The 25,209-nt window shown below is 47.2% G+C and overlaps 2 protein-coding genes across 7 annotated transcripts; one reads left to right on the plus strand and one right to left on the minus strand.

The window, feature by feature from the left end:
* Positions 1–517: 517 nt before the first annotated feature.
* Positions 518–3,696, minus strand: SWI5 (SWI5 homologous recombination repair protein). The gene is made up of 5 exons (XM_075439250.1): positions 3,152–3,696; positions 2,995–3,043; positions 2,418–2,539; positions 1,692–1,786; positions 518–1,240 (listed from the first exon to the last, which is right to left on the minus strand). The coding sequence occupies exons 1-5, from the start codon at positions 3,286–3,288 to the stop codon at positions 1,176–1,178; spliced, it is 468 nt and encodes a 155-aa protein (XP_075295365.1). The 5' UTR covers positions 3,289–3,696; the 3' UTR covers positions 518–1,175.
* Positions 3,693–24,565, plus strand: GOLGA2 (golgin A2). 6 transcript variants are annotated; one of them, XM_075439228.1, is made up of 28 exons: positions 3,693–3,811; positions 5,103–5,225; positions 5,596–5,676; positions 9,090–9,224; positions 9,835–9,878; positions 10,028–10,091; positions 10,560–10,619; positions 11,091–11,171; positions 13,010–13,048; positions 13,565–13,627; positions 13,871–13,964; positions 14,623–14,729; positions 15,294–15,352; positions 15,599–15,740; positions 16,686–16,775; positions 16,957–17,064; positions 17,164–17,251; positions 17,742–18,085; positions 18,903–19,016; positions 19,306–19,530; positions 19,814–19,913; positions 20,001–20,089; positions 20,692–20,845; positions 20,975–21,042; positions 21,657–21,759; positions 22,019–22,125; positions 22,320–22,488; positions 22,594–24,565. In XM_075439228.1, the coding sequence occupies exons 1-28, from the start codon at positions 3,764–3,766 to the stop codon at positions 22,830–22,832; spliced, it is 3,138 nt and encodes a 1,045-aa protein (XP_075295343.1). In that variant the 5' UTR covers positions 3,693–3,763; the 3' UTR covers positions 22,833–24,565. The 6 variants fall into 6 exon arrangements, with proteins under 6 accessions (XP_075295343.1, XP_075295347.1, XP_075295342.1 ...); XM_075439227.1 differs by having other exon boundaries at positions 3,694–3,811; positions 17,739–18,085; positions 22,594–24,564; XM_075439232.1 differs by lacking the exon at positions 11,091–11,171.
* Positions 24,566–25,209: the final 644 nt, after the last annotated feature.

Raw genomic sequence — 25,209 nt, forward strand, 5'->3', positions numbered from 1 at the left:
CAGCAGCCTCTGTGACCATTTTCTGGTTTCCATGCACTACAAAGATTTATTTGATCCAAATTTGGAAATAACAAACTGCAGCACGGCCCTGACCGGTGACCAGGGGGTAAACTTACCGACAGGAAGGTCTTAGAAGTAGAAACAGGCAGAAGGACGTCAAGCTTGAGTGAAAAAGGGGACACTGGATCTGTAGTCAGCAGAGCACTTCATCACTTAGAACTGCCCGAAGCAGCCAAAATTAGCCTGTATAGTCACCCTCAGTCCTAGCACCCGACATTGAAACACTCCTGCTCTCAACACAGCTTTGTGTTCAGCACACCGCTCACTTTCGCAGGGACTCTGCATTCAGAGAGTAAAGGTAATTCTGCACCTCCCCACTTCTGGTGCGTGCTGCCACGCTGCCTCCATTAAGCATCCTCAGAAAACATCTAAATAATAGATGTTACAGTTGTCTCAGAATATAGTTTTAGAATTCATTCCCAGCTTCATGCAATGTTTTATAAACTCTTAAAGTGAATTACTGAGAAATGTGATAGCTGCTTTATTCAGACTGGACAGTTCAACACAACTTCACATTTTGCCATTTACTAAAGAAATGATACAAAACCTCTAGATACCAGAGCAGTTAAGTACAAAAATGCAGACACCCAGACTTTTCCAGATATGATCGTAAACCCAAACAAAACCCCAGAACCACCACAACTTCAGCATTCTTCCCTCCCTTTTTCTCAGGGGTTTTTCTCTTCTTTCAAGCAGCTACCGCATCGCACCTTTGTAGGCCCGTGCTTCCCCCATCGATTCAGCAGCAGCTGCTTCCACCTGCAGGTCAGCGTACCCACACAGCCCCTGGGTGCGGTAGAGAAGCAAAGGCTCAATGGGAAGAGTCTTAACATCAACCTGAACTGAAACCTTTCCAATAAGGAAACAAAAATACTGTTGATCAGGTAGTAGATGAAATTATCCGAAGCCCTACATCCCTTGCCACAAGCAGGAAGCAGCTGATAGATTCAACAACTTGGCTGCTTAGAGATAAGGCCGTTACCCCCTACTCTGTTGCAATTCTAGATACGTCCTTCCGAGGCCACCTGGTGACAGTTCTGAGCCGATACAACACTGAAACATCAAGGCGCAGTGACAGTCGTTTTCGCAGGACGTGGCAGTCTTCCGGTTCAGTACTAGTCACTAAGCTCCAGATCGTACTCGGGGTACAGCTGCTTTGTAGTAACCCCTCGGATAACGGCTAGGAAAGAAAGAAATACCGTTGCTTTCACTAAACAAAGACCAGATCAGTCAGAAAAGTTGTGTTTTCCTCCCAGCAGCCCCTAAGCACCCCACAGAACCTCCCCTAGCGAAGAAACCCATCTAAGGTTTTGCAGCTATGCCCCCTGCTTGTCTCAAAGCTTTTATTTTTTTAAGCATATGAAGAAGAAAACTGACAAAAATAAGACATCAAATTTTGGTAATCCATAACGCAGACTAAAATATCAGTAAATGACAATTTCACCTGTTCAGTTCTAAAAACATCCCAAGAAAGTAACAGAAGTGTTTGTGCTTGCACAAGTGATTGGGTGACACAAGCCTAGAACTGAAGAAGCTTTAACACGAGCCCTGCCTTTATGGCGTAGTAGCATCTTTCTGTCTATATGAAAACACTGATTAAGCAGTTTTTCAACAGCTTTCCCCTTCCTTACCCAGCTTGCCCAGCAGCATCTGTCCAGCATCTTTAATATCATTGTACTCATGGAGCAGAGAGATGTGCTTCTCCAGTTCCTCCAGGCTGTAGCCTCTGTAACAATAAACCCAGCAAGGTCAAAAATGACACAGCAGGATTGCTGCTGCACAGTGAGTGCTGCCGCCACCGACCAAGCACAGCAAGGACATTTGAGATACACTTGCTGCCTTCAGATTCGGCTTTAGATGTGCCGGGTTTGGGTATCTGCTGCGAGTCATAGACATGAAAGCTACAAATGAGCAGATCCTAATTTTCAGTTTTTTCAAGACTTACCAAAAAAACCAATCCATCTGAATTCTCAAAATCAAGAAGAAAGAGGAATAGGCTGCGGTGAATTCGATTTATATGTATCTCTAATCTGTAGCTAGGGAAAAAATTAAGAAGGTCTGTTTGCCCTTGAGGATAAAGCAAAAAAGCCTTTGGAACAGCCTTTGTTGTTCTACCATTTCCATTTTACCCACTACACATTATCTTAGAAAATATCACTCCTTCGCAATGAAAAACCCACAGAGATTCCCTCTCTAAAAATCAAGCAGCAATTTTATCTCAAAACAGTTGCTAGTAAGCAGCTGCCACATTGTGTCATAAGAAACCACAACACAACAGGGCGAGCTTACAGCAGTGACTCCTGGGCCGCATTCAGTTTTAGGCGTCACACAGAACACTGAGCTTGCCAAGGACCTACTCAGACAATAACTGTGCAATCTCCTGGTCTAGAGCAAGGTCTTTCTGCTTCAGCTCTTGGATTTCACACCGCAGGGCTGCTTCGCTGGCTCCACTGGGCTGGCAGGACCTCGGCGATGGGATCTGCAGAGCACAGGGCATGTTCAGCGCTCGCTCCCTCAGCGCTGGGTGATGCGCCAGCACTGGAGGACACTGACCAGAACACACCCGACGAGTCAGCGGATAGGGAAAAGGAGAAAAAAGAAGAGACAGTATCTCCTGGGTAGGCAGAGGGGGCAGCTCAGGGGAAATACTGACCAGTGTATGTGACGGCAGCCTGCTCCGTACCGTATCCTACAGCAGGCTGCAGATTTAGAGTGTAAAGCGAAAATAACACAGTCACAACTCGGCTTCGAAGCGAAGCTCCCGGACAAAGCCGCGCTAAACCGCGGGGCCGGGGGTCACCGGGCAGCCTCCCTCTCAGGGACAAACACCCACCGGGCCCCCACAACCGTGCGAGCCGCTCCCGGGGACACCACCCGCCGCCGGAGCAGGCCCCGGCCCCGGCCCACCTCCCCCCAGCCCAGGCGGGGACTCACCGGCGACCTGAACCCGGCATCGCCGCTCCGCCGCCCGCCGCCGGGGGCCCTGACAAAGCAGAGAGGGGCCGCATCACAGGCCGGACACCGCCTCGGCGGGGGCACGGCCCGCGGCGCAGCGAGGGAGGGGAGGGGGCGGCGGGGAGCCGGTTCCTACCTCCTCGGCAGGGCCCACGGCGGGCGGCGGGGCGGGCTGCGGCCTGCGCTCGGCGGGACCCCCTCGGCCAGGCCTGCAGCCTCCCGCCGCACTGGAGCGGGCTGCGCCGCGGGGCACACCGAGAGTTTTAGTCGCATCACCGCGGGGCACGACGGGAATTGTAGTTTCGCCCTGACAGTGCCCGGCCGCGGTTCCCGCGCCCGACAGCGCTGGAGAGCGAACCTCCCGGCGTGAAGCTGCGGCGGCCTTTAGGCGGGGCCGGACACAACCACCCCCACGGCTGCCGCCGAGGCGATGGCACTCCGGGCCTTCCAAAAACGCCTCAGAGCCGCCTCAGCTCCAGGGCTGCGGCCGGGCCGGGGTCTGAGGGAGAGCCCCGGGGGCCCGCGGGGTCACTCACGCCGTGGTTATTTTTGCAGGGGAGAAGCTGCCCCGGCCCGAGCCGCCGGCCGCCCCTCCTGCCCGGTGAGCCCGGAACGTCGTGGAGCGGAGGTGGATGCGTCCCTGCGCGGTGAGGGCGCGGCCGCCGGGCTCGGCTCGGGCGGGGCGGGGCCTGGCGGCCGCCTCCACCGCTCCCCGCCGCCGCTGACGTGGCCCGGGTGCGGGGCGGACATGGCGGACAGCAGCAGGCAGAGCAGGCTGGCGGCGGCCAAGAAGAAGGTGAGTGGCCGGCGGGGGTCGGCTCCGGGCGGGGCGGGGGAGGGCGAGTTCCGCGGGCCCCGCACGGATCGGAGCCGCCGAGCCGGGCCGGCCCTCCCCCGAGGGGCGCAGGCCAGGCCCGCTCGCCGCCGCCCCGCTCGCCCCGGGCCGGGCTGCGGTGGGGCCGCGGGGAGCCTCTCGGTGTCCCCCCCCGGTGCCCCCACTGCCGGCGTCCGGCGCTGCGGCCGGGCCTGCCCCCGGCCCGGGGTAGGCGGCGGGGGAGAGGCTGGGCCTGAGCTGCCGCGGTGCCGTGCGCTCTGCCTGCTGTGCTTTGGCGGTTTTCCCTTCTCCCCGCAACCCCCCATGCCGCCTTTTTTTTTTTTTCCCTTTTTCTCCTTATTCTTTTCCCCCGGGGGTGCTCGGCGCCGTCCGTCCCGGCGGGATGCGCCGCTGTGTCAAAGTCATACGAATGGGAAAGTGTCCTGGAGCAGCGCAGGCTTCCATTTTGAAATCCTACGAGTGATGGGATCCCTCTCTGGACTTACTTCTGCCCCGCATCCGCGCCCCGCAGCGCGGCCGGGCCCCGGCGCAGCGGGGGACGGGGCGGTCGTGGCAGGGACACACACACAGACACGGGACACGCTTCCCGAGCTGGGGCTCGCTGGGTGTGGGGCTCAGGGGTGCAGCAGCAGACGCGACAAATGCCGGCAGAGCTGGCAGGGTTCAGGTCGCAGCTGATCAGCGAAGTGGGTGGGAGTTAACAACCAGTTGTGGGCTGCTTCCCCCCTCCGTTCCCAGTTGTGACAGTGTCTGTATTAACGTGTTATCTGTGGGGATTGTCCTTGTCCTTCATAAAATCTTTCACAGAGTGGAAAAATCTTACTTTCAGGCACTGCTTTTTCACTTTGCATTCGGTATTAATTGCCCTTTATTATTTTTTCCATATTGTTCTTAGTTCAAACCCCCCAAAAACCCCCAAATGTTTATTTCAATCTCCTTTTAGTTGCAGTATGGAGTACCAGATTGTTTCCCAAGAGCATAATTAGCTGTATGCAAAAGTTGGATGTTTACAACTCTGAGTCTCTTGTCATAAACCCATCATACTAGTTCTTTCTTTAGGCTTCTCTGGACTTGTTTTGATTTTTTTTTTTTTTTTTTTCCTACAGAGGGACAAACTCTGTAAAGGGCGTTTCTCTTGGCCTTGCACTTGATCTGTCTTTTTACCCAGTGGAGTTTGTTGGGGTTTTTTTGACATTGTACTCTTAGAAGATATATTCTGTTTGGACTTCAGATTATTCTTCTTTTTTCACAGCTGAAGGAATATCAGCAGAAGAATAGCCCTGGAGCAACTGCAGGAACCAAGAAAAAGCGAAAAAATAAAGAAGACAGTAGATCCGGGACCCCCACCAACGATGACCGGCAGCCTCCAGAGAATGTGAGCGTCTCATTCTTTCTCCCAAATCATTTGCCACCTCCTTCTTCTTTGGTTTCCCGCACAACCTGACTAGCGCCAGGAAAGGGTTATGCTGCTGTAACACACGCATGGCATAGATGCCTGTGTTGCCAGCGTGTGAAGTGTGCCACCACAGTTAGCAACTCCCTCTCCTGAGAGGTGCATGTGCCGAAGCGGTGTCTGAGCACGCGATGCTGTCGGGCAGCCCTGGGTGTGTCCAGAGCTGCTGTTCTCAGGTGCGTGCTCCTGATGAGCTGGAGGATGCTGGTTTCTTTGGCCGCCTTTGATTGACGTTTTCTCTCTGTCCTTTTCTGAGTCGTTTCTCTTTCCCCTTTTCTTTCGCCTCCTTTAGATTCAGGACATTCTGAAGGTGCTGGTGTCAGACCTTAACCGCTCCAATGGGGTAGCCATACCCTCATTGGACAAGAGGAAGGTGAGGCAGTGCTTGTGTCCCTCGCAGTGACTCGCTCTGCCTGCTGCATGCTTCGGGTTCTGTTCACACTGACCTCGATTTTTCGGATGGAGCCTTGTCCTGACATGTCTGCTGTCAGTTGCTTGAGTTTTGTTGCTGGTTTTATTAACATGGAGCTATTTGTTACCATGCATTTCCATTGTTCGTAAGTGCTTGTTTCCTTCTGGTTTCTGTCAAACTTAACACGTGAAAAAGTGAACCTTGTCAAAATCTCTTCCTTGAGACAGTTGAGCTTTGAGGAAAACCAGGAATTTGGGGTGAGGCAGTAAACTAAGTTAACTGCTGAGGAACACTGCCCTAGGAAGAGGTAGTATTTCCTTAGTCTGTATCCTCCTGTTCTGCGTGTCATGGCTTTATTTCTTAGAGCCTTGTTTCTGAAGGACGTGTTTGTGCTGGTCTGCAGGCAGGCAGCTGCCCAGAGCGAGCAGTTTAGTTATTCCAGCCAACCCACTTTATGACAGGCCATGAAACTTGCACAGGTGACGTACAGCCTGGCAAGTACCACGGGCTTAAATATGTTTAGGCAGGAAGTCAGATACTTCGAGTCAAGCATTTACAGGCTTTAGCGTCTTCATGTTCCCGAGCTTCTGAAGAGGAAAGGGCAGGAAGTATGCCAATAAGCGAAAGAAAGGTGTTCAGGAGCAAATGTAAACAAACAGCCTTTTTAAAAAATGTATTTCAGATAGTTTATTTAAATAGGGCTCAAATTGTGATAGAAACTCGGGGAAGTCAAATTTTGTAGCCCAGAATTTTCTTCCAGTTTTGTTGTACCAAAGCGCTGCTTTTCATTTTCATTTGCATCATTTTGGCGGCTTATTTCCCTACCAATGTTTCAATCTAGTTGTTATAAAGTAACTCATTACTGTATTTACTGCATATCCATGTGTCTCCAGCAATAAATGCAACTCTAGTAATCACCAGGGGTACCAGATGCAGTGAAACCTGCAAGATGGAATGCAGTTCAGTTTGAATTGGCTTTGTATCCCTTTTCTCTTTTTTTTTTTTGTGTGTGATAATACAGCAGCTGTTCTGTCCAACTGACAGGGTGAACAGCAAAAAGTTCTTCCAGCTGGACTGTGTATGTGTAGGTTGCATATCAGTAGAACTTGGGTGACATGAAGACGTGGTGCTGGGTGTGCCTGAAAGCCTGTATTTTGATGGAAGTTTCACTCTTGTCATGGGGACTATTTTCAGTTCATACTTGTGAGCTCAGCTGAAGTTACATCTCAGAGAAGGAGACTTGTTTCACATTGGAGGGTGAGATGAAGATGGGTGGTCCAGTGCTGTTGCTGAGATGGCATTCGGTCTTGCTATGAAGGCCTACCTGTGTCTACAGTTTTATTCCTGCTCTGAAAATGGAGAATTCATTACTTCTATTCATTCTTGGTTTCCTTTTGGTTTTTTCCCCCCTCTGTTTCCTTAGCATGGAGGGATACATTTTGATCTGATTCTCTGTTATGGAATGTCTGGATTATTGTGTCTGGGGTTTTAGGAATAATTTGAAAACTAATCTTTAATTGCAATATGTAATGAAAGACATTTCTCTTTCTAGTTACTGTCTCGTAAAAATCCTGAGTCAGGAACACACTGTTCAGAAACTCACTTGATGCTAATAGGGCAGAAAAGCTGATTGTTAGCATCTGAGCTACTGCTGCCACTGGTGTCTTAATGAGAGGCACACCCCTCCCATCTCACCCAGTTCAGCATGCTTGGCTGTGAAACACAGAAAACCCAACAAAATAGGAGCCTTTGTGGGAAAGCACATGGATCCTACTATATGCTAAGCTGAGCAGAATTACTGACTTCTTATTCTACATTATTAGAACGTCACAATGCCAAATTTCCAGACAGGTGTCTTGCTTCTACTCTTTCTGTTTCCAACAAATTCAGCTGTTCAAATAGTTTTTGGGTTTTTAAAATTTATTTCAAAACTGCCTTTAGTGGAGGAAGAAGGAAGGAGTTCTTGTGGTGAAGGCACATTACTGTTTTTTGCATCTTGAAGTATTAAGCAAAAAGAATGTCTTCATGAGAAGCAATTAAGGAAACATTTTTGAGATGTACTGGGGAAGGTATTCCTTCTGTCCATCTGATATTCTGTACTGATGAGTGTCTCAACCAGTAAAGGTGCAGTAAACTGTAGCTGGAAGAAGTAAGGGAATTCTTGACCTTCCTGTAAGCACCTAACATAGATTGCTCCCTGAGAGCACAAGTGTCTGTCCTGCTAAAAAGAAACTGAGAAAAATTTGTTTCCCTCTGCAGTCTTCCAGATTATTGCTTTCATTAAATCTGTCTGCACTGTTACTGTATCCTCCTTGCTGCCTAGTTCATGAACGAAGTGCTGAGCAGGGAAACAAGGAATGCCGAGAGAGAGATTTCTTGTTTCCTCTGAAGTGCCAAGAAGGAGATGACTGAAGTAAAAGTGAACTCTTTCAGATGGAATAGCAGGGAGCTGCGATATATTGGTGGGGTTGAATGTTGGCAGATGACCTCATTTGCTTTGTAGTGTTGTTAAATGATGACTTACTCCAGTAAGCTGGATGATGAAATAAAACAAATTGCCATAAAACACTGGAACACTGCTCTGTGCCTTTAAGGCTCTCTGATGCTGTACAAGATAGATGCATTTGCCCAGTTTACTGTGGCTTGGTAGAGGTGTCATCAGATGCTATTCATCTTCCCACGAAGGCTGGATGAGAACTTGCGTCGCTGTCCAGAAATAGTTTTTTGCCCTTCTCTTTTCTATTTAGATTCTTCTGGTCATGGGGCTCACAGCTCCAGCAGGGCCACAGGCACCCGCTCCCAGCCATGCTGAGTTCGGCCTGGTCAGAAATGTCCTGTTTCTAAACTTGTGGCTCATGGCGTGTCACAGATTTCACTGAGTTTTAGACAGAGCAATTGAGTTTGACTAACCCAGTTTTCAAGCCATCACTAACCTGTTCTTTTCCATCTGAATTTGCATACAGTGATCAGTGTTTTCCCCAGACACATCTTGAAGGTAGGGCTTTTCAAAGCAAAGTGACTGCCATCTGGCTTTGCCCTCACTTGCTTTTTGGTGAATCCTTTGCAGTAAATCTAGTGTTTGAACTTTGAGCTGGGTGACATTATTGCCCCGTGTTGAAGAAGTGAGTTTGATTATGGGACGTTGGTTCTTCAGACCAGCTCCTGGGAGGGCACAGGTCTGGGACAGTGTATGTGGGTTGGTGCAGTCCCCTGTTTGCTCTGGGGAGAACACAGAATCCCTTCCACATATTTCTAAATGATTGATTGTTTACATCTGTCTAGTTTTCATGGGCAGGTCACAAGGTGATGTGTTCATGTGTGTTTTCATTGATTTTGCATGAAGGCTGTAATTCCTGTGATGTGTTTTGTGACAGGCATACTTTGACAGTGATGTTGCCACTCGTAATGCTGAACAGCTTGCTACCGATGTCCCTGTGCTATCTAACAGCAACAGTCTGCCTAGTTGTGGTTCTGTTCTGCCTGCTCCTGGGAGCATGCAGCTGACACAGGTTTGTGAATTATCATCCATATTGCCATTGAACCATTGAATATTGGTTAGTGATACCACGTTTTTTCTGAGAAAGATGATCTTCATAAATACGACTTGACTAGTTCAGATTTTCTCCTGTTAACAATACTACATTCTCCACTCTCCATCTAGTCATCATCTGCCAGAGAGACTACTAGTGTGCACATGCCCCTGTGTCTCCCAAAGCTGCTATTTTCCTTCCCCTTCTCTCCAATTTCATTAGCAGAAAGTGCTCTTAATAAGACAGGTCTCCAGTCAGATCAGTCTGCATTTCCTTTCACAACTTAAGATCAGTTGAAGTTTTTCCCAGCAAAGCAAAGTGTTGATTATACTGATAAATAGTAACAGCGAACATAAAGCCTGTAACACTGAAGTTTCTCCATTCCACGAAACCCAGGCTCACACCACTCAGAAATGATGTGTAAGCCAGGACTGAGCTGGTGGTTTTAAGTTCATCTTTCTTTGGGAAGAAGTAATTACAGGTGCTGTGGAACCTGAGCCCAGATATAATCAAGTCTTAGTGACACATTCACAAGTGTGACTCCCATCTTCTTTTACAGGCTTGTAAATTTTTGTGTTTCAATCCACAGATTCATGAAGCCAGGGATCATAAAAATGCTTTGGATGAGAACAGGTGAGTGTCTGTGTTTTTTCTGTCAGACAGCTTTGCAACATGATCCCAAAGTGTCCAACAAATTAAGGTTTTATTCCTCCCCCGTGCTGTTCTGGTTGGGGCAGTTCTCTGGTAGAAATTTTCATTGCAAGGTCTGTCTTTGTTCTCAGGTCTTTGTCATCAACAGAAAGTCTCCGCCAGTTGTCTGAACAACTCAATGGCCTGGTTTCTCAGGTATGGCCTCGTTTTACTCCATTGGTCCTATTAATTCTCTTGATGTTTGATGTGGGGCTTTAAGCAGGCAGCTCAAGAAAACACTCTTCAATCTCAGAAGTGTCTGTAGTCATCCTACTAAACAATACAATATTTAAGCGCTCAGAAGCAAAAAATGCTGTTTTAGGAATGTACAATTTCAGTAGTAGGAAGAAAAGCAGAGTGGGATGAATGAACAGCATGTATTCATGGAAAGATGTATGCTTGATTTAGTGGAAAAGAATTTGAAGTCAATCTGCATAATTCACATCAGCTTGTCACAGGGGGAGCCTGCATCTATCCTTAGCCAGAAAAGTATGTTTACTGTGCCTGTGTGTGGTAATTTGAAGTGAAGGGTGCTATACGAAGTATTATTATGATAGTCAGTTCTTAATAGTGATTTGTTGCCTTGGGGAATAAAGCTGACTTACTTGACTTGTTTACTTGTAGTCTACGTCGTATGTGAATGGGGAAAGTGCTGTTTCTTCCACAAATATTAAGGAAATGGAAGTAAGTTGTTCTCAGACTATATTTTTTTTTCTTCTTTCTTATTTGCTACTGTGGATCACTTATTTGGACTCTGTCTACAGCGGTGTTAATGAGACCTAACCGAATGCACAGTTCACATACATCGCTGTCTAGTGTTGTCTTGTGCTGTAATCGGGTAGTTGTGATCAAAAGTAGGAGGCAGGTATCGGAGGTGTTTCCAGTTTGGGGACTGGGGATAATCAGGCTTCCATGCAACTGCAGTTCTTATTTTCGATTCATTTCTATGTCAAAATGAAGCCTTGGCAGAAATGGATAAAATATGTCCACGTTCCAGCTGCTTTTGTTGAAACCATAGATTTTGTTTTGTTTGGAGAATCTGATTATATCAAACTGTGATAATTTATTTTTCTGTTCTTTTTAATTATTGCCTTTTTCCTCCCCTCCTCCTCTTTCTGCTCCTTCCTTTTTCTCCTATCTGCATGTGCCCATCAGACACGTTACCAGGAGCTGGCAGTAGCCCTGGATTCCAGCAATCTAACTAACAAACAGCTCGTTACAAAGATAGAGGAATTGGTAAGAAACAATCCAACCAACCAGTTTGACATTGTCTTTGCTGCTCCTCCATGCTCTCTGGGTGTCTGCAAGGTTATGGGTTCTCTCATAGTGCCACAAGGAAGGCTGCTTACCCAGCACTTTGTAAGGAACAAAATGGGCTGGATGGAAAGCCTGTTAAGAGGATCAAAGTCTAAGGCCACTTGTGAATATGTTGGCTCGTCTGAGGAACAAGAAACAGAGTTTTCTTGTTTCCATTTGTGTGCTCTGCTGATCTCATCGTGCTTTCGCTGGATGATAAGCATCCTGATAAAACAGCCATTTCTGGTCCTGGTCTGAATCCTTGAAATCCAGAATTCTGGTGCTGGCAGCAGTGTGAAAACCTTTCTGCAGGCGGTGATGCTGTTCCAAATATATCGGCAGAGTGCGAGCCATAGGTCTAAGAGAGAACCTGGGGCTGGTTTCTGATCATATCCTCAGCTTCTCTTGGCACGATGAATGAACTGCTTTGTCCCATGGCCTGCATGGACTCCTGCTGCTGCTTTTCAGCCTTCAGCTTTAGCACTGCAAGAAATGCAGCTAAGTGGACTTGTTTCAGTCTGAAAAGAGCCTTTCTTGTGTGAAATATTTTTCTCTATTTTGTTCCTCTCTAAAACTACACCTTTCCCAAAGTTCAATATTTCCCAGCATACCCCATCATCCCTCTTTCTGTTTTATTTTTGGTTTTGGGTTATTTTTGTTCCATTCTGTTTCTTTCTGTCTTTTAGCTGGGCTGCAGAGGTAGCTGGTGTAGTGCATTGCCCACCCAAGATTCTCCTTGTTTGCCTGCTTTTCTGTCTGGCTGGAACTACATAGAGCCTTTGCTGCATTTGTGGTCTTGCCTTTGCTTTTCCTGGTTATGTTGTGCACTGGCGCTGCTAGCATCAAAACCGCTAACACATCGCCCTTCCATCTGTAGTCATGTTTCAAAATGCACTGAAGTAGTAGTGGTAAAGAAACAGCTGGGCCAATGTCCATTCTTTGGGAAGGAGGAAAAGTACTAGTTATGTAGTATATCATATCTAGTACATTTTATATGTATTACTTACCAGGCATCTGTGAGAGAATTGCCAGGGGGACAACAGCAGCGAATGGCCAGCGCAGCAGCACAGTTTGTGTGGCAGCCTGGGTAGGCAGCTGCCACTTTTGTCTCCTTCACCTCATACCTAAAGATGGACTATGTACGGTCAACAGATCTCCAAAGACTTCACCCATAAGACTGAAACTGGCTAGGACAAAATTATCCCTTTTCTTTGCATTTGGCTTCAGCTCTCTCTCATACCAGCTTTTGCAGAAGCCTGCCAACATAAATGCACCTCTGTGTGAATTAAAGACCAGTTGTTAAGTGGGATAAAGGTCTAAGGTCTCAGTTAAAGGAAAAGACTATGGTTTTTGTTTGGTTTTGGGGTTGGTTTTTGTGGGGGTTTTTTTGTTTGTTTTTTTTAAAGCATTGTTTGGTGATTATCCCAATACACCAAGATTACTACGATTAATTTAATACATGTGGGATGCAAGTTCAACTGAAGTTGTGGATGCTGAGATACAAACATGCAGGGGTTTCAGTAGTGGTATTTGGGAAGAACTGTGGTAATGCACTGAGCAATGAACAACATATCTGGCATATAAGGTATATTAGGAAAGGGAGCCCCAGATCTATTATTTTTAAAAGCTAAGATGAACTCCTAGTTTTCTGCAGAAAGGATAATGGAAGTTCTTTTTGCATTAATTGGGCATGTATCCTACGTCATTAAAGTGAAAAAGTGTTTCAGCAGTATGAGAGTATTTTCTCTTAATACTGGCGCATCTGTTCTCTTCTGTAGAAACAGCAGAACCAAGAAGCGGTGAATCAGCTGGAGAAGGTAAAGCGTGTCATCTTTTTGGGTAGATACAGAAATAGATACCTGTTTCTCTGAAGAGTAGAAAGCATAGTGGACTGTGGCACAGGCCTGTGGGATCTTGTCTTAAGTTAGATTCGGTTTAATTTGTAGCATAAGGTTGAATATTTTGACTGTCAGTTAGCCCTGGCAGGTAGCATTCTTATTTTGATGAAAGCTAATATTTAAATGCTGAAGTGTTGGAGGAGCGCAATGGAGGCAGGAGATTACAGTTTAAGTCCTTGCCAGGAGTTTGCATTCCAAACACTGCCACAGTTATGCTAGCAGTGATTGTGCTATGCTGTCATTGCCGTTCTTGGATGGACAAAAAATGAAGTAGTTCAAATAATGGTAGACTGAAATATGTCTTTAAAAATACCGGTATCATTTAGATGCTGGAAGTACTGCCAGTGGATCACTGCTTTTTTAGTTTGACATAAGAACCAACAAAGCTTCACTGCTTACATTTTTGTGCTGAATAGGCATAATTTGTTTATACAGGAAAAGAAGGAGTTTGAACAGAAATTTTCTAAAGAGCAAGCAGCACTGAGGGAACAGCTACAGGTAAGGCAGAGCCTCCATTACAATAATATCACTTGGCTTGCTGTTTTCTGGATTACTGACCCCTCGTAGTCTTTATCCTGGAAGCCAGGAGTCCATTCCTTCAGGAAAACGGGGACTCAGTCAGCCAGACTGTGCTTAACTGCAAGAGCTCTTACCTTTACTGAATTATCCTTTGGTGGCAACAGTGATGTTGCAGTTACAAGCAAAGAAGTTTTGTGCTGAGCTGATGTTCCTTTCCCAAAGGTTCATATCCAGACTATTGGAATTCTAGTTTCTGAGAAGTCTGAGTTGCAGACAGCCCTTGGACACGTTCAGCAAGCTGTACGGCAGAAGTCAGGTAATTGACTGTGAGCTCGCCAGCTGTTGGTTAAACTGTGGATTTCAAGTCAGAGGCATGACAGTCGCTGGCAGCCTGCTCACAACACTCGCTGACTCCCTAATGAGCAATACTTGGCACCGTCACTGCTTCTGTCATCATAGCTGCCCCAAACTGGAACATGTGGATCCCATGGTAGTTGAGGTTCTTTTGTGCGTCACTAAAGCCTTGTCAGCCCTGTTTGGGCCTGTTGACTACCCCAGACTGTTCCTTTCTGACCTTCTTCTGATTCTTTTACAACTTTGCTCCCTTTTCTCTGCCCTCCCTCCCACACAGCTGTCACGTTAACATAGGTTTTACTCGAGCCTTTCGTTCTGAACTAAATTTGAGCAATTTATTCTACTACGGAAAAAACCCCCTCAAACAAGCTATTGTCTATTGTTCTGCAAAGGAAGTTTCATCATCTCCCTCTAAAAGTGAGGACGGTAGTTACAGAGAGCTTTACTGCCCAGAGTCGCTAGTGATTCACCTGTAGAGCCAGGAGTGGAACCAGGTCTACTGATTTACGGAGCACTGTGCTGCCGTAAGAGCTTGTTGACAAAGTAGAAAGTGCTGTTCAGCCAGTTCCAAAAAGCTCTTTGTGGTCTAGCCTCAACTGACTCTGCTCTGACTTATTCAGGAGAAGCTGAAAGCCTTGCTGTGCGTTTACATTCATCTCGCCAGAGGGTATCAGAGCTAGAACGTACTTTGTCCTCCATCTCTATGCAGCAAAAACAGTCAGAGAAGGTAAGAATCACCTCCGTTCATGCTTAACCAGCAGCTCTGCTTTGGCTATTAGCTTGTCACTACACTACTGCAAAGTGTGTAGTCCCTGCTTAGAGAAGAGGCAGAAATTAATCTTGTTAATTGTTAATTAACCTTGTAAAGCCCTCTATTCTCCAAGATCAAGGCAAACTTCATTCAGGTTTCTGTGACCACTGATCATATGGTCCAGTTGTTGTCTTCAGATCTGGCACCTTACTTCATTAGTCTTGCCAGCTCCACACAACAGAAGCCTCACTGAGACCTCGTCCCAGGCGGCTCTCCATCAAACAGACACTTCAGTATTGATCATTAATCCAGGACTTTGCAGGAGTAACCTCATGTTCAGTTAGTAGCATCACATTTGAAAAGACCGAGCAGATTTAGTGCTGGCAAATTCAGGAGGTTCTAAGCAAACCTGTCCTGAGGATTTTGCCACAGTTACGATGCTTTAGCTGATCTGCTAAAGGTGAAATTAAGTATTTTTTGGAATATCTTCTTTGTTTTGATAAAGTCTGTAGATTAATCAATAATTTCCTTTTTCTCCAGCATAATAAAGAGTTAGTGAAGGAACGAGACAACCTGAAACTGGAACTGTACAAGCAGAGGTAAATCCATTCTGCTGGTTACTGCAGAGCAACACTACTCTTCTCAGTAGAGCCACAAAACACAACAAGGGATACAGACCACAGGTGGTGATTTGGGAGGTTGGATATTCAATTTAAAAAAAAAAAGTCACTAGATATGATGTTTCTGTGATTCTAGCTGCTATGAAGGGCTGGATTGTAGATTTATGACATAGACAAACCCCTAGTACATACGGTGATGCCACTTCAATTTGTTGTTTGTTTCAGCAAAAGTAGTGAGGAAATAAAGCAGCAGAATTCGGAGCTGTCAGAGAAAGTTTACTCACTGATTTCCCAGAACTCAGCTATGAAGTTGGATCTGGAGGATTTGCATAAGAAACTGGAAATGGCTGAACTGATGATTCAACAGGTAACCATGACGCTTCTGGGATGTGAGGGCAGATCACACTGACCAGTGTAAGACTTTGCTTCTGACAGTGGGGGCAAGACTTAACTCTTTGTTTTTAAAGGAAGGCACAAAATCTCATCAAGACATCCTCTTACTAAAAGGCTTTCAGCGAGGCCTCTGAGGAACAGAAAATCTATATTGTAAGGAGTTGGAGCAGCAGATTGGAAGATATTGTGACACTGGTCTGCTGACAGAATGTTATGCTATATGAGAGGGTGACTGAACATACCAAGTGTGAAAATATGGTGACTTTTCCTGCTTGTTTCTGTGCAGCATTTTGGTTACTCAGTTGTGCAGGCTCATTGAGAAACCAGCTGAGATGGAAACCAGCCACTTAGAGAGGGAATGCATGAAGCTTTTTTTTTTTTTTTTTTTTTTTTTTTTTTGCTTTTCCCCGAGACAGTGGCTTAAGTTACCCCTTGAAATAAAGCCAGCTGCCACTCTTCTGGGAAGAGCACTGTGTCACAGCTGAACCAGCCTTGCAGCTTAGTCCACTGACATGTTCCAGACACTAGCTTTAAATTCCTGACATGTTTGACAACCTTTAAGGTCATAAGCTTTTATACCATCTGATCTGGCTGTATAATACAGGCTCTGGAAATGCACAGAGTATCTGAGTCAAATGATTTGACTGAAGTGCATTTTCTTAATTAAAAAAAAAAAAGTAAATATAAAATTGGTAGGGAGGAGCTGCCCAGTTCAGCCTATTTTACAGGGCTAAAATCTAAGTTTTTTGATTTTAACCCCCCCCCTTTTTTTCCCGTTAAACTTCACTGAGAGTTGGAGCACTTTAAAGAACTGTAGAAGGTTACAACATGGATCATGTGGCAGCTTACTATCAGGGGAAAGGCTATGCAGAAATTGAGTATTAACATTTTTCCGTAACTTCTTGATTTTTCTTGGCAGTTCTCAAATCAGGCAGGGAGTCTGGATGCAAACCAGCAGTTGCAGATGGCACTGGAGGAGAAGGCAAGCCTGGAAACTCAGGTTGCTCAGGTGAGAGGTTGTATGAAATGTGATCCAAATCTCGATGTCTGTGAAGAAACTTGTGTGGCAGAAGAATGCAGCCTGAGCTTTGCATTAACACTGGTTTCTTCAAGCTTTATCCCTTAAGCAGTCACTGCCAAATTTATTTAGCCAGTACGATTTTTTGTGTGTTTTATTTCGTTTTGAACAGCTCTCAGAGTCACTTCACCAGCTGCAGGCAGAAAGAGATCAGTATGTAGAGAAACTGAAGGAGGAGCGGAGCGCTTGGCAGCAGCGGGTACAGCAGCTCTCGGAGCAGGTAACAGCAGCGACAGCATCACAGCTGCTTCTGACAGACACAGGCAGGAGTAAATGCATCATGAACATTGTTTTAACTTTCACTTGTGTGGCCCTGCAGGTCCACACAATGGCAGAGGAAAAGGAGAAGTATATGGCTCAAATTCGGGACCTGGAAGCCAATGTTACAGAGCTGTTGAGCAAATCAGGTAGGGCTTCCAAAGCCAAGCTTTACGCTGCAGGGTACCAGCTGGTTAACTCGGTCCCCCCTGTGCAGGAGCTTCTGCCCACAAGGTGCAAGTAGGTCTGATGCTCAGGCAGCTGGAAGCCTGAGGACCCTATGAAACCTTTCATCCTAGCAAACAGCACATGAACTTCAACTTACCAGCAGACTGTTCATGTCTTTAGCGTCTGCCTGACGGCATGGTCAGCCTCTCTGGCCCAGGAGTCTGGGAAGGCAGGATGCTCTGGCTGGGGCTGTGAGGGAGTCAGCAGCACGCAGCAGGATGCTGTGCTTGGTTTTGGGGTAGTTTTGCTCCTTTGTTCCTCTCAATGCCCTGCAGTGAGGACTGGATGCTGCAGCTGGTGATGTCACAGAGCCCTGTAGCTTGGGGTAGGCTTTGTGTGTAATAGTGATGTGTATTTCACAGCGGATTTAGCCCTTTGACTGAGCTGCTTTTGATTCTATTTCCTCAGCAGTTAAGCCCATGGATATTGAGTCTTCCGCACCAGCAGGGCCCACAGCAGCTGAGCTGAGCCTGCAGGAAGAGATCCAGCGGCTGCAGCAAGAGAAGGAGCAACTGCACGGGCAGTACCAGGCCCAGGTCCGAGACAACGAGCAGCTGAGCCGCCTCAACCGGGAGCAGGAGGAGCGGCTGCTGGAGCTTGAGAAGGCTGTGCAGCGCTACAACGAGGAGTCTGTGGACAGACAGCAGATCCTGGAGGACATGCAGAGTGACAAGGCTACAATCAGCAGGGCACTGAGCCAAAATCGGGAGCTGAAGGAGCAGCTGGCTGAGCTGCAGAATGGGTTTGTCAAACTGGTATGTCTCTGTTGTGCATCTTTTCCCAGTGCTTCCCTCACTGGTGTTATCCTTTTGTAGCACAGATGTAAAAAACTGGCAGAAGCATTATCCATCTCTTGTCCTTTGAGGCTACGGATGCTCCATCTTCTGTGACGTGTATTACCATGCCAGGAAGTTCCCTGTCATTCCTTACTCCCTCAGGTGCTCTGGCAGATGAACCAATATCTTTGTCCAGAGCCGTTTCCTTTTCCCCCTCCCCTGGCAGTCAGGCGGTTTCTTGCCATGAGTATTCCTCCTGCCCTTTTACTTTTGAAGACACCCATTTTCTGTTCCCTGTGTTTGCGCATTGGAAGAAGTTCTCAGCAGTCTTCTCTCCTGCTGCTGTTGTTCTTAGCCATCCTGGAGCTGAACCCTTACTCTTGCTTCTTTCAATGTACAGCTTCCCCTTTGGGGTCCTAGCAGACTGACAAATGCTCTAGCCGCGGATTTTTTGTTTAGTCCTTTCTGAACTCTGGTTTTTGAATGTCTGTGCCTCTGTTTGGGATATTCGTACCACCCATCTGCTTTGGAGCTGACAGGCTGTGTGATGTGCCAGGCCTCTCCTTGGCACTGTCTCAGCACTGGTTCCCCTGACTCTTTCCTTACTCTTCTCCCATCTTCTGAGCCTTTCTGTAAGTTATTTACTGCCCTGAACAGTCAATTTGTGGCCCTTAGTTACACCCCAGAATAACAAAGGGATGGCACCCTGTTGTATGGGGAATGTACATGGTTTATCGAGAGTACATGTTTATGGTGGTTGGGCCAATATCCTTATAGCTTGGTGTTTGTCTTGCAGACAAATGAGAACATGGAGATTACAAGTGCCCTACAGTCAGAGCAACATGTAAAGAAGGAACTGGCCAAGAAGCTTGGGCAGCTGCAGGAGAACCTGGGGGAGCTCAAAGACACGGTAAGCGACAGCCGGTGGGATCGCAGGGCAGGTACGGAGCGGCTTGTGCAAACTGCTGGCAGCTTTCCAAGCTTTGATGGAAGGATGGAAATCGCTATTGTAATGATCAAGCTGGGAGCCTTCCCCCATCGTCTGCTGTCTGATGTGCGGGACCAGCATGTGGGGGCAGATGGCGGCTGCCTGCCTAGCTGGTGGCTTTGGGGCAATGTTGACAGTTTGGATCATGTCACAGGGATCAGCTTTTCTGGCAGAAATGGTTTGATGTGGTGGTTTGGTCTTGTTACGTCAGCTGGAACTGAAAACACAGGAGGCTCGGGGGCTGCAGGAGCAGCGGGACCAGTACTACAGCCACTTACAACAGTACGCAGTGGCGTACCAGCAGCTGTCTGCCGAGAAGGAGGAACTGCACAAGCAATACTTGCTTCAGACACAGCTGATGGATCGGCTGCAGCACGAGGAGGTTCAGGGGAAGGTGACAGTGGAAATGCACCTGAAAGAGCTGCAGCAGACCAAGGTAACAGCAAAAAGGGGCAAGTGGAAAGATGGGAGGAAAAGTGCTTAACTACCTTAAGTATTAATTAAGCGAAAGGTTGGACCAGATGGTCTTTCATAGTCCCTTCCAACCTGGGCTGTCCTGTGATTCTGTGGTCACATCCTGTGCAGTACAGGTGAATGATACAGGTCTGGAGCAGAAGCACTGCTTTTTTTCTGTGTGTGGTGCTGCTGCCTGAAGAGGCAGTGACTGTTTGCAGTCTGGCTTGCGCAGGTTTTAGTCATCTTCTGCTTCTCTCATGCAGGAGAATCTGGAAGCTGTAGCTAAGGAAAACAAAGAGCTGCAGGCCCAGATCAGCCAGTTAGCAGCAGACCTGGATGGCCGGATTTTGCACCGACTAGAAGGTGAGCAGCTGCAGCTGGGCTCCAGGGAGGAGGTAGAGCTGGACTCTCTGTGGTGTTACCTCTCTGTTCACCTTCCTCCTCTTGTAGGAGACGGAGTTGAAAGTGAAGCCATGACCGAAGAAATCCAAAAATCTTCATTTGCAATACCAGAGAGGTTTGAAAGCCATGAAGAAATGGTGAGTCTTAATGGGTAGAAAAGCCTTTGGTTTTAGTTCTAAATAAACGTCTAGAAAAGGAGGCAGGGTAAATTGCAGAGAGGTTCCACCCGGTGCATGGAGTAGGCCGTTGATCAGTTGTGATCCCTACGAGCTGAGGCGCAGTAATGAGGGAAGTGTAAGTTCCTTGTGCATAGCAGCAAAAAACCAAGACTTCTGCAGTATCCTCGGGAGATAGGCTGGAAATCTGTCAGCAGCTTTAATTCTGAAGACAGCTCAGCTGGCAGAGCAGCTCTCTAATTACAGTGATGATGTTCTCTTGAGTTTGGAAGGCAATTTGGAAATGCTGTCAGATATCTACTAGATCTTTCTGTAAGTACAGTCATAACTGGAAAATACTGTGATCAAACAGGTATCATGGCAGCTAGTATTGAACCTGCAGATTTGTACTACTTGGGAATGAGAAGAGATGCAGTAGTCGCTGCCTGGTTTAGTTCCAGAGCAGTCACTTAGTACTTTGGTTTTCTGCCCATAAATGAAATGGGGTAAGCTGTCCCGAGATGCACAATTGATCGTGCTTCTTCATACAGGAGGAGAACTAACGTGTACTCTGGAATTCTTAGGTGGATTTCTTGACATCTGCCATGTCCCAAGCGGAGAAGGAGCGAGAAGACCTGAGGCAGCAGCTGGCTGCTCAGAGGCTGCAGTGCAGAAGCCTCCTGCAGCAGATAGCAGCTCTCAGGCAGGAGCAGCAACGTAACGTCGCACTGGGCGGAGGTAAACGCTTCGTGCAGTTTGGGGACAGTGCGAGTATGGAGGCGTGAGCTGCACTGGCCTCTGTCAAACGGGTCTACAAGTTTTGTGAGTGTCCAAGGAGGAACTGTAAATTACATGTGTCCCTTCCAGATTCCATGGTGGATACTGTTCCAGTGGAGATTCATGAGGCTTTGAAAACTGCCATGGAGAAACTACAGGTAAGTGAAGGATCTCGCCCGCTTTCAGCTCTGCTACCCTGCTCAGCTAGACTCTGCTCCAGTATCTCACAGATGTCTCTTACAGCACACACAACTGTAGGGGAATAAGTAGCAGATGTTCCGTAGTAATAAGCCACTTCCTAAAAACCTTCTCACTGCTTGTCTCAGCACAGGAGAAGTTGCAGGAGTAACTCTCCTCCCACCCCCCTCCAAGCCTGTGAGTATAAGGTATAAGCGCCTAACACTGACCTGTGGTCTTTTTCTAAAGAAATGGCTGAAAAACAGACTGAGAATCTTTACCCTGCTGGGACGAAGCAGGTGGTCTGTGGCCTTGGAGCCAAGTGTGACCAGAGTGGTGCTGTCCCAGCAGTGACAAGGTTAAAAGGCGCTTTGTTTCATCAGCCCTTCTGCTTCCTAAAATGCAGAGATGCTGTGATACATCTTCTCTAGCTCTCTCCTCTCTGTTCCTCTTTAGCATCAAATTGGAGACAAGTTGTAAAGGCAGCAAGATTTGTTCCCTAGGCTCAGACCAATGTGAAAGGAGGGTGTCTTTAACACAGGTATCCTCTGTACATGAAGCAGTTCAGCTGATTGATGCCAATATTTGTGTTCAGTCCCGTTTCACAGACCTGATACGTGAGAAAGCCGATCTGAAGGAACGGGTGGAAGAGTTAGAACATCGCTGCATACAGCTGTCTGGGGAAACGGACACCATTGGTACGTTTAGGCCACACCAGCACAAGCTAAAGCTGGCTCAGTGCATTATTTATTTGGGGAACAGAAGGTCCCCAACAGCTTGTGGAGCTGCAGCCCTCCTGCTACCAAGCAGTTCGCATCTCCTACTGCTGCCTAACCAGGCCAGATCTCCCAACCAGGGTTGGATTTGCTGAATCCTCATGGCACGCAGTTCTGTACTCACCATAAGGCTCGTACCCATCTTGCCAACACTTACTCCTTAATGCTTCTCGTCTTCCAGGGGAGTACATAGCATTGTACCAGAGCCAAAGGGCTATCCTCAAACAGCGGCACCAGGAGAAGGAGGAGTACATCAGCAGACTGGCTCAGGATAAGGAGGAGATGAAGGCAAGGAATCTTTTCTCTAATACTGCACCAAGCGGGGCAGGCCTGGGGAGCACTTGCAGGGTCCAAATCTTTGTGTGTTGTTTTTCAGCTAGCTTTAACTTTGAAGTTGCTCATTTTGTGACAGAGGCAGGACGGCAAACTGTAGTGCAGTGTCCGTGTGCACATTTCATAGGCTTTCCTTTACTTTGGTGCAGATGAAACTACTGGAACTGCAGGATTTAGTGATGCGTCTGGTCAGGGAAAGAAACGAATGGTACAGCAAGTACGTAGCAGCTGCTCAAAACCCAGAGCTGGTAGCAAGCCAGACTGAAAGTGTACTTCCAGTGGAGAGGCGCATGGAACTGAATGCTACTGATGGAAAAGGTAAGCTGCAGCTGGGACAAGTTCTGTAGAACGGAATAACCTGAGGTCTCAGTGCTGTGTGTGGATGGGAGGAGTTACCTGCCTGCCTTGTCTGTGTTCTTCCAGGGTTACGAGAAGTCAAAGCAGAACAAGAGGCTGCTTTTCTTCATCGATCCAGTTTCTCCCCCACTGACAGTAAAGCTGCTCAGCCAAGCCCAGAGGACCCCACAGCAAAGCAAATAATGCAGCTTCTCAGAGAAATTCAGAACCCTCAGGAGAGGGCGGGCTCCCTGCTGGAAAACCCCTGCATTCCCTTCTTCTACCATGCTGATGAGAACGATGAGGTCAAAATCATGGTAGTTTAAGTGGCACTAAAGTTTATTTACAGCAATTTTCTATGAGCCTCAGAGGACTTCACTGACTTGTATGCGCCCATACCTCTGCTCGGTGCCCTTGGTCAGAACAGATTCTTAAAGACATGGGGAAAGAGGTATTGCATCAGATGGAACTCAAGCATCAGACCTCATCTTCCCTTTCTCTTTCTTCTGTTACTCGGTGTGCTTGGAGTACGGGCAGACTCAGACTAACCCTGGGAGGTGGCTGGTGCTGGCGCTTCACCTGGTTGGAGGCAGGCCGGGGGGATTCGCTGACTTCGGGCAAAATGACTTCACCCCTTACCCCTGCCGGCTGCCAGCAGCCAGCTTCACAGCAGTGACTGCGCAGCGGTTCTGACCCATCGCTCGTGACTGTAATCACCCTTGCTCCTTCCAGGGCTCCCAAAGTAACTAACTTATTCTGGTAACGAACTCTTTGGACTCTGAACAGGTTGGGTTTGTTTCATACTGTGCATCTTAAACTTCCCCCTTCCTTCTGCAGCCTGCCTCTTGCAACTGTATCTGAAACCAGCCTTGGACAGACAAGGGAGGCCCCCAGCTAGGGGAGCAGCACTACAGCCCCTCAGGGCTGGGGGAGGGGGCTGAGGGTTGCCTTTTGAGTCTCTTTGGTTACTTGACAAAGCTTTATGGGATTTGTGGGAGTGGGGTGGAAATGGAACTGCACTTTGAAGGATGATGTGTTTCACTTATGTGTCTGAAGGTTTTATTTATTTTAAAAAATGGGAGGAATAAGTAAAAGGAGACCACTTAATAAACATGCTTTGTTTTGAATTTCTGGACTTTAGGGGTTCTAGTTCTCCATCACTTAGATTTCCTCCTCTCCCATTTTGGTAAGGAGGATGTTGGGTGGAATGCAAGAGCCTCTGGCTCCTGTTTAAGTTCCTGGGGCACACACCAGCAGTAGAGGCATCACCTGATGCTGCCTCAGTGGTGTAGCCCTAATTCTAAGGAGAAAACAGAACATGGTCAGAGGTGAGTGTCCCCTGAAGCAGCAGCAGAGCAAACCCCTTGGGTGTGCAAGTGTCAAAGTGAACTGCAGATGGACAGTCTGCAACTCAGCTTGCCTTTCAGGTAAGAACCACCTGTTCTCAAGGTGGCTAATTTCAGCAATGGAGTCCTAGGGAAAGCCGCAGGGGAGGGTGAAGGGACCTGACCGTCACAGCTGTGCGATCCAAGCACAGGAGCCTGTGCATGCGCCAGTCAAGCTGCAAGCAGAGGAAGGCAGGAGCAATTTCAAGGTTTGTCAACAAGAGCCACCATTCATTTCTTCTGTGTCCAAGTTGGTCAAGCTTTAGAGCAGCCTGATAGAGAGCTTTACTTCTAATGCCAGAAGCAGATAAAGGATGGGGTGGTTTGTTTTTTTTTTTTTTTTTAATGGTTCATCTTGATGTTTCCATATACAACTGAAAAAAGCATACAGAGGAGCCCAGGAGTGGAATACAGCAGCTGGTTTCTGTACTCCTTTCATTTGAATGGTGCTGGTGATGTCTGTTCCTGGCACAGCTGAAGTGACACAGGGTCCCAAGCTCCTGGCTGCAGAGGGCTGTGTACAGAGCGTATCTGTGTAAAATGCTGTATATTCCTTGAGCAGAGAGTAAGCCTTCTGGAGTGTTTATGCCTGCTCAGGCCATTTGTAAATCTGTATCATAACTAATGGGGTCAGGGCTGTGATTTAATACAGAGTATTATTATAAATGGAATAAATATTTATTGGGTGTTCTACTCTAGTACTGTGAAGGAGACAAGAAAAATGAAGAAGGTCTGCAGTCTCTTGCAGAGGTGACTCAATCCTGTTACAAATTTGCTGACAAGCCCAAGACCTTTCTCTCAGCTTGCATTTTGCATCCACACCCTCAGTTCAGATTCATTTCTCATCCTGCTCTCTGTAGGAGCATCTCCCTGATCCCACCTTTACTAAGAATGAGCTACAAGCAGACACATGAGCAGGAACTCCTGTTCAGCTGACACACAACAGCTTTAAATTGGAGCAACTGAACTACCTCTGCACCTCCAATGTGAGGGAGAATAGAAAAATGCTTCTTAAAGGCCATAAGCACCAAACACCGGGAAACAGCAGCTGGGCTGGGAAGAGGACACGTTGTTTGACAAGGCTGTAGACAGCAGAAAGGATTTTATCTTGCCTGGGCAGGGTAGCTGGTATTCTCATCAGAACATACTTAACCTTTGACAACCAGTGATTAGAGGTTTCTGATCTTGCAAAATAAGGCTCTATTATTTACTTGAATAAACACATAGTTTTGCCTTCAGAAAAATAATATTCTTTAAGAACAACCCTATATATGACACCAGGGATAGATGGAACAGTTCCAGTGAAGAAGAAAAAAAA

Source organism: Opisthocomus hoazin, chromosome 19 (assembly GCF_030867145.1).
Source record: "Opisthocomus hoazin isolate bOpiHoa1 chromosome 19, bOpiHoa1.hap1, whole genome shotgun sequence".
NCBI classification, from domain to species: Eukaryota; Metazoa; Chordata; class Aves; order Opisthocomiformes; family Opisthocomidae; genus Opisthocomus; species Opisthocomus hoazin.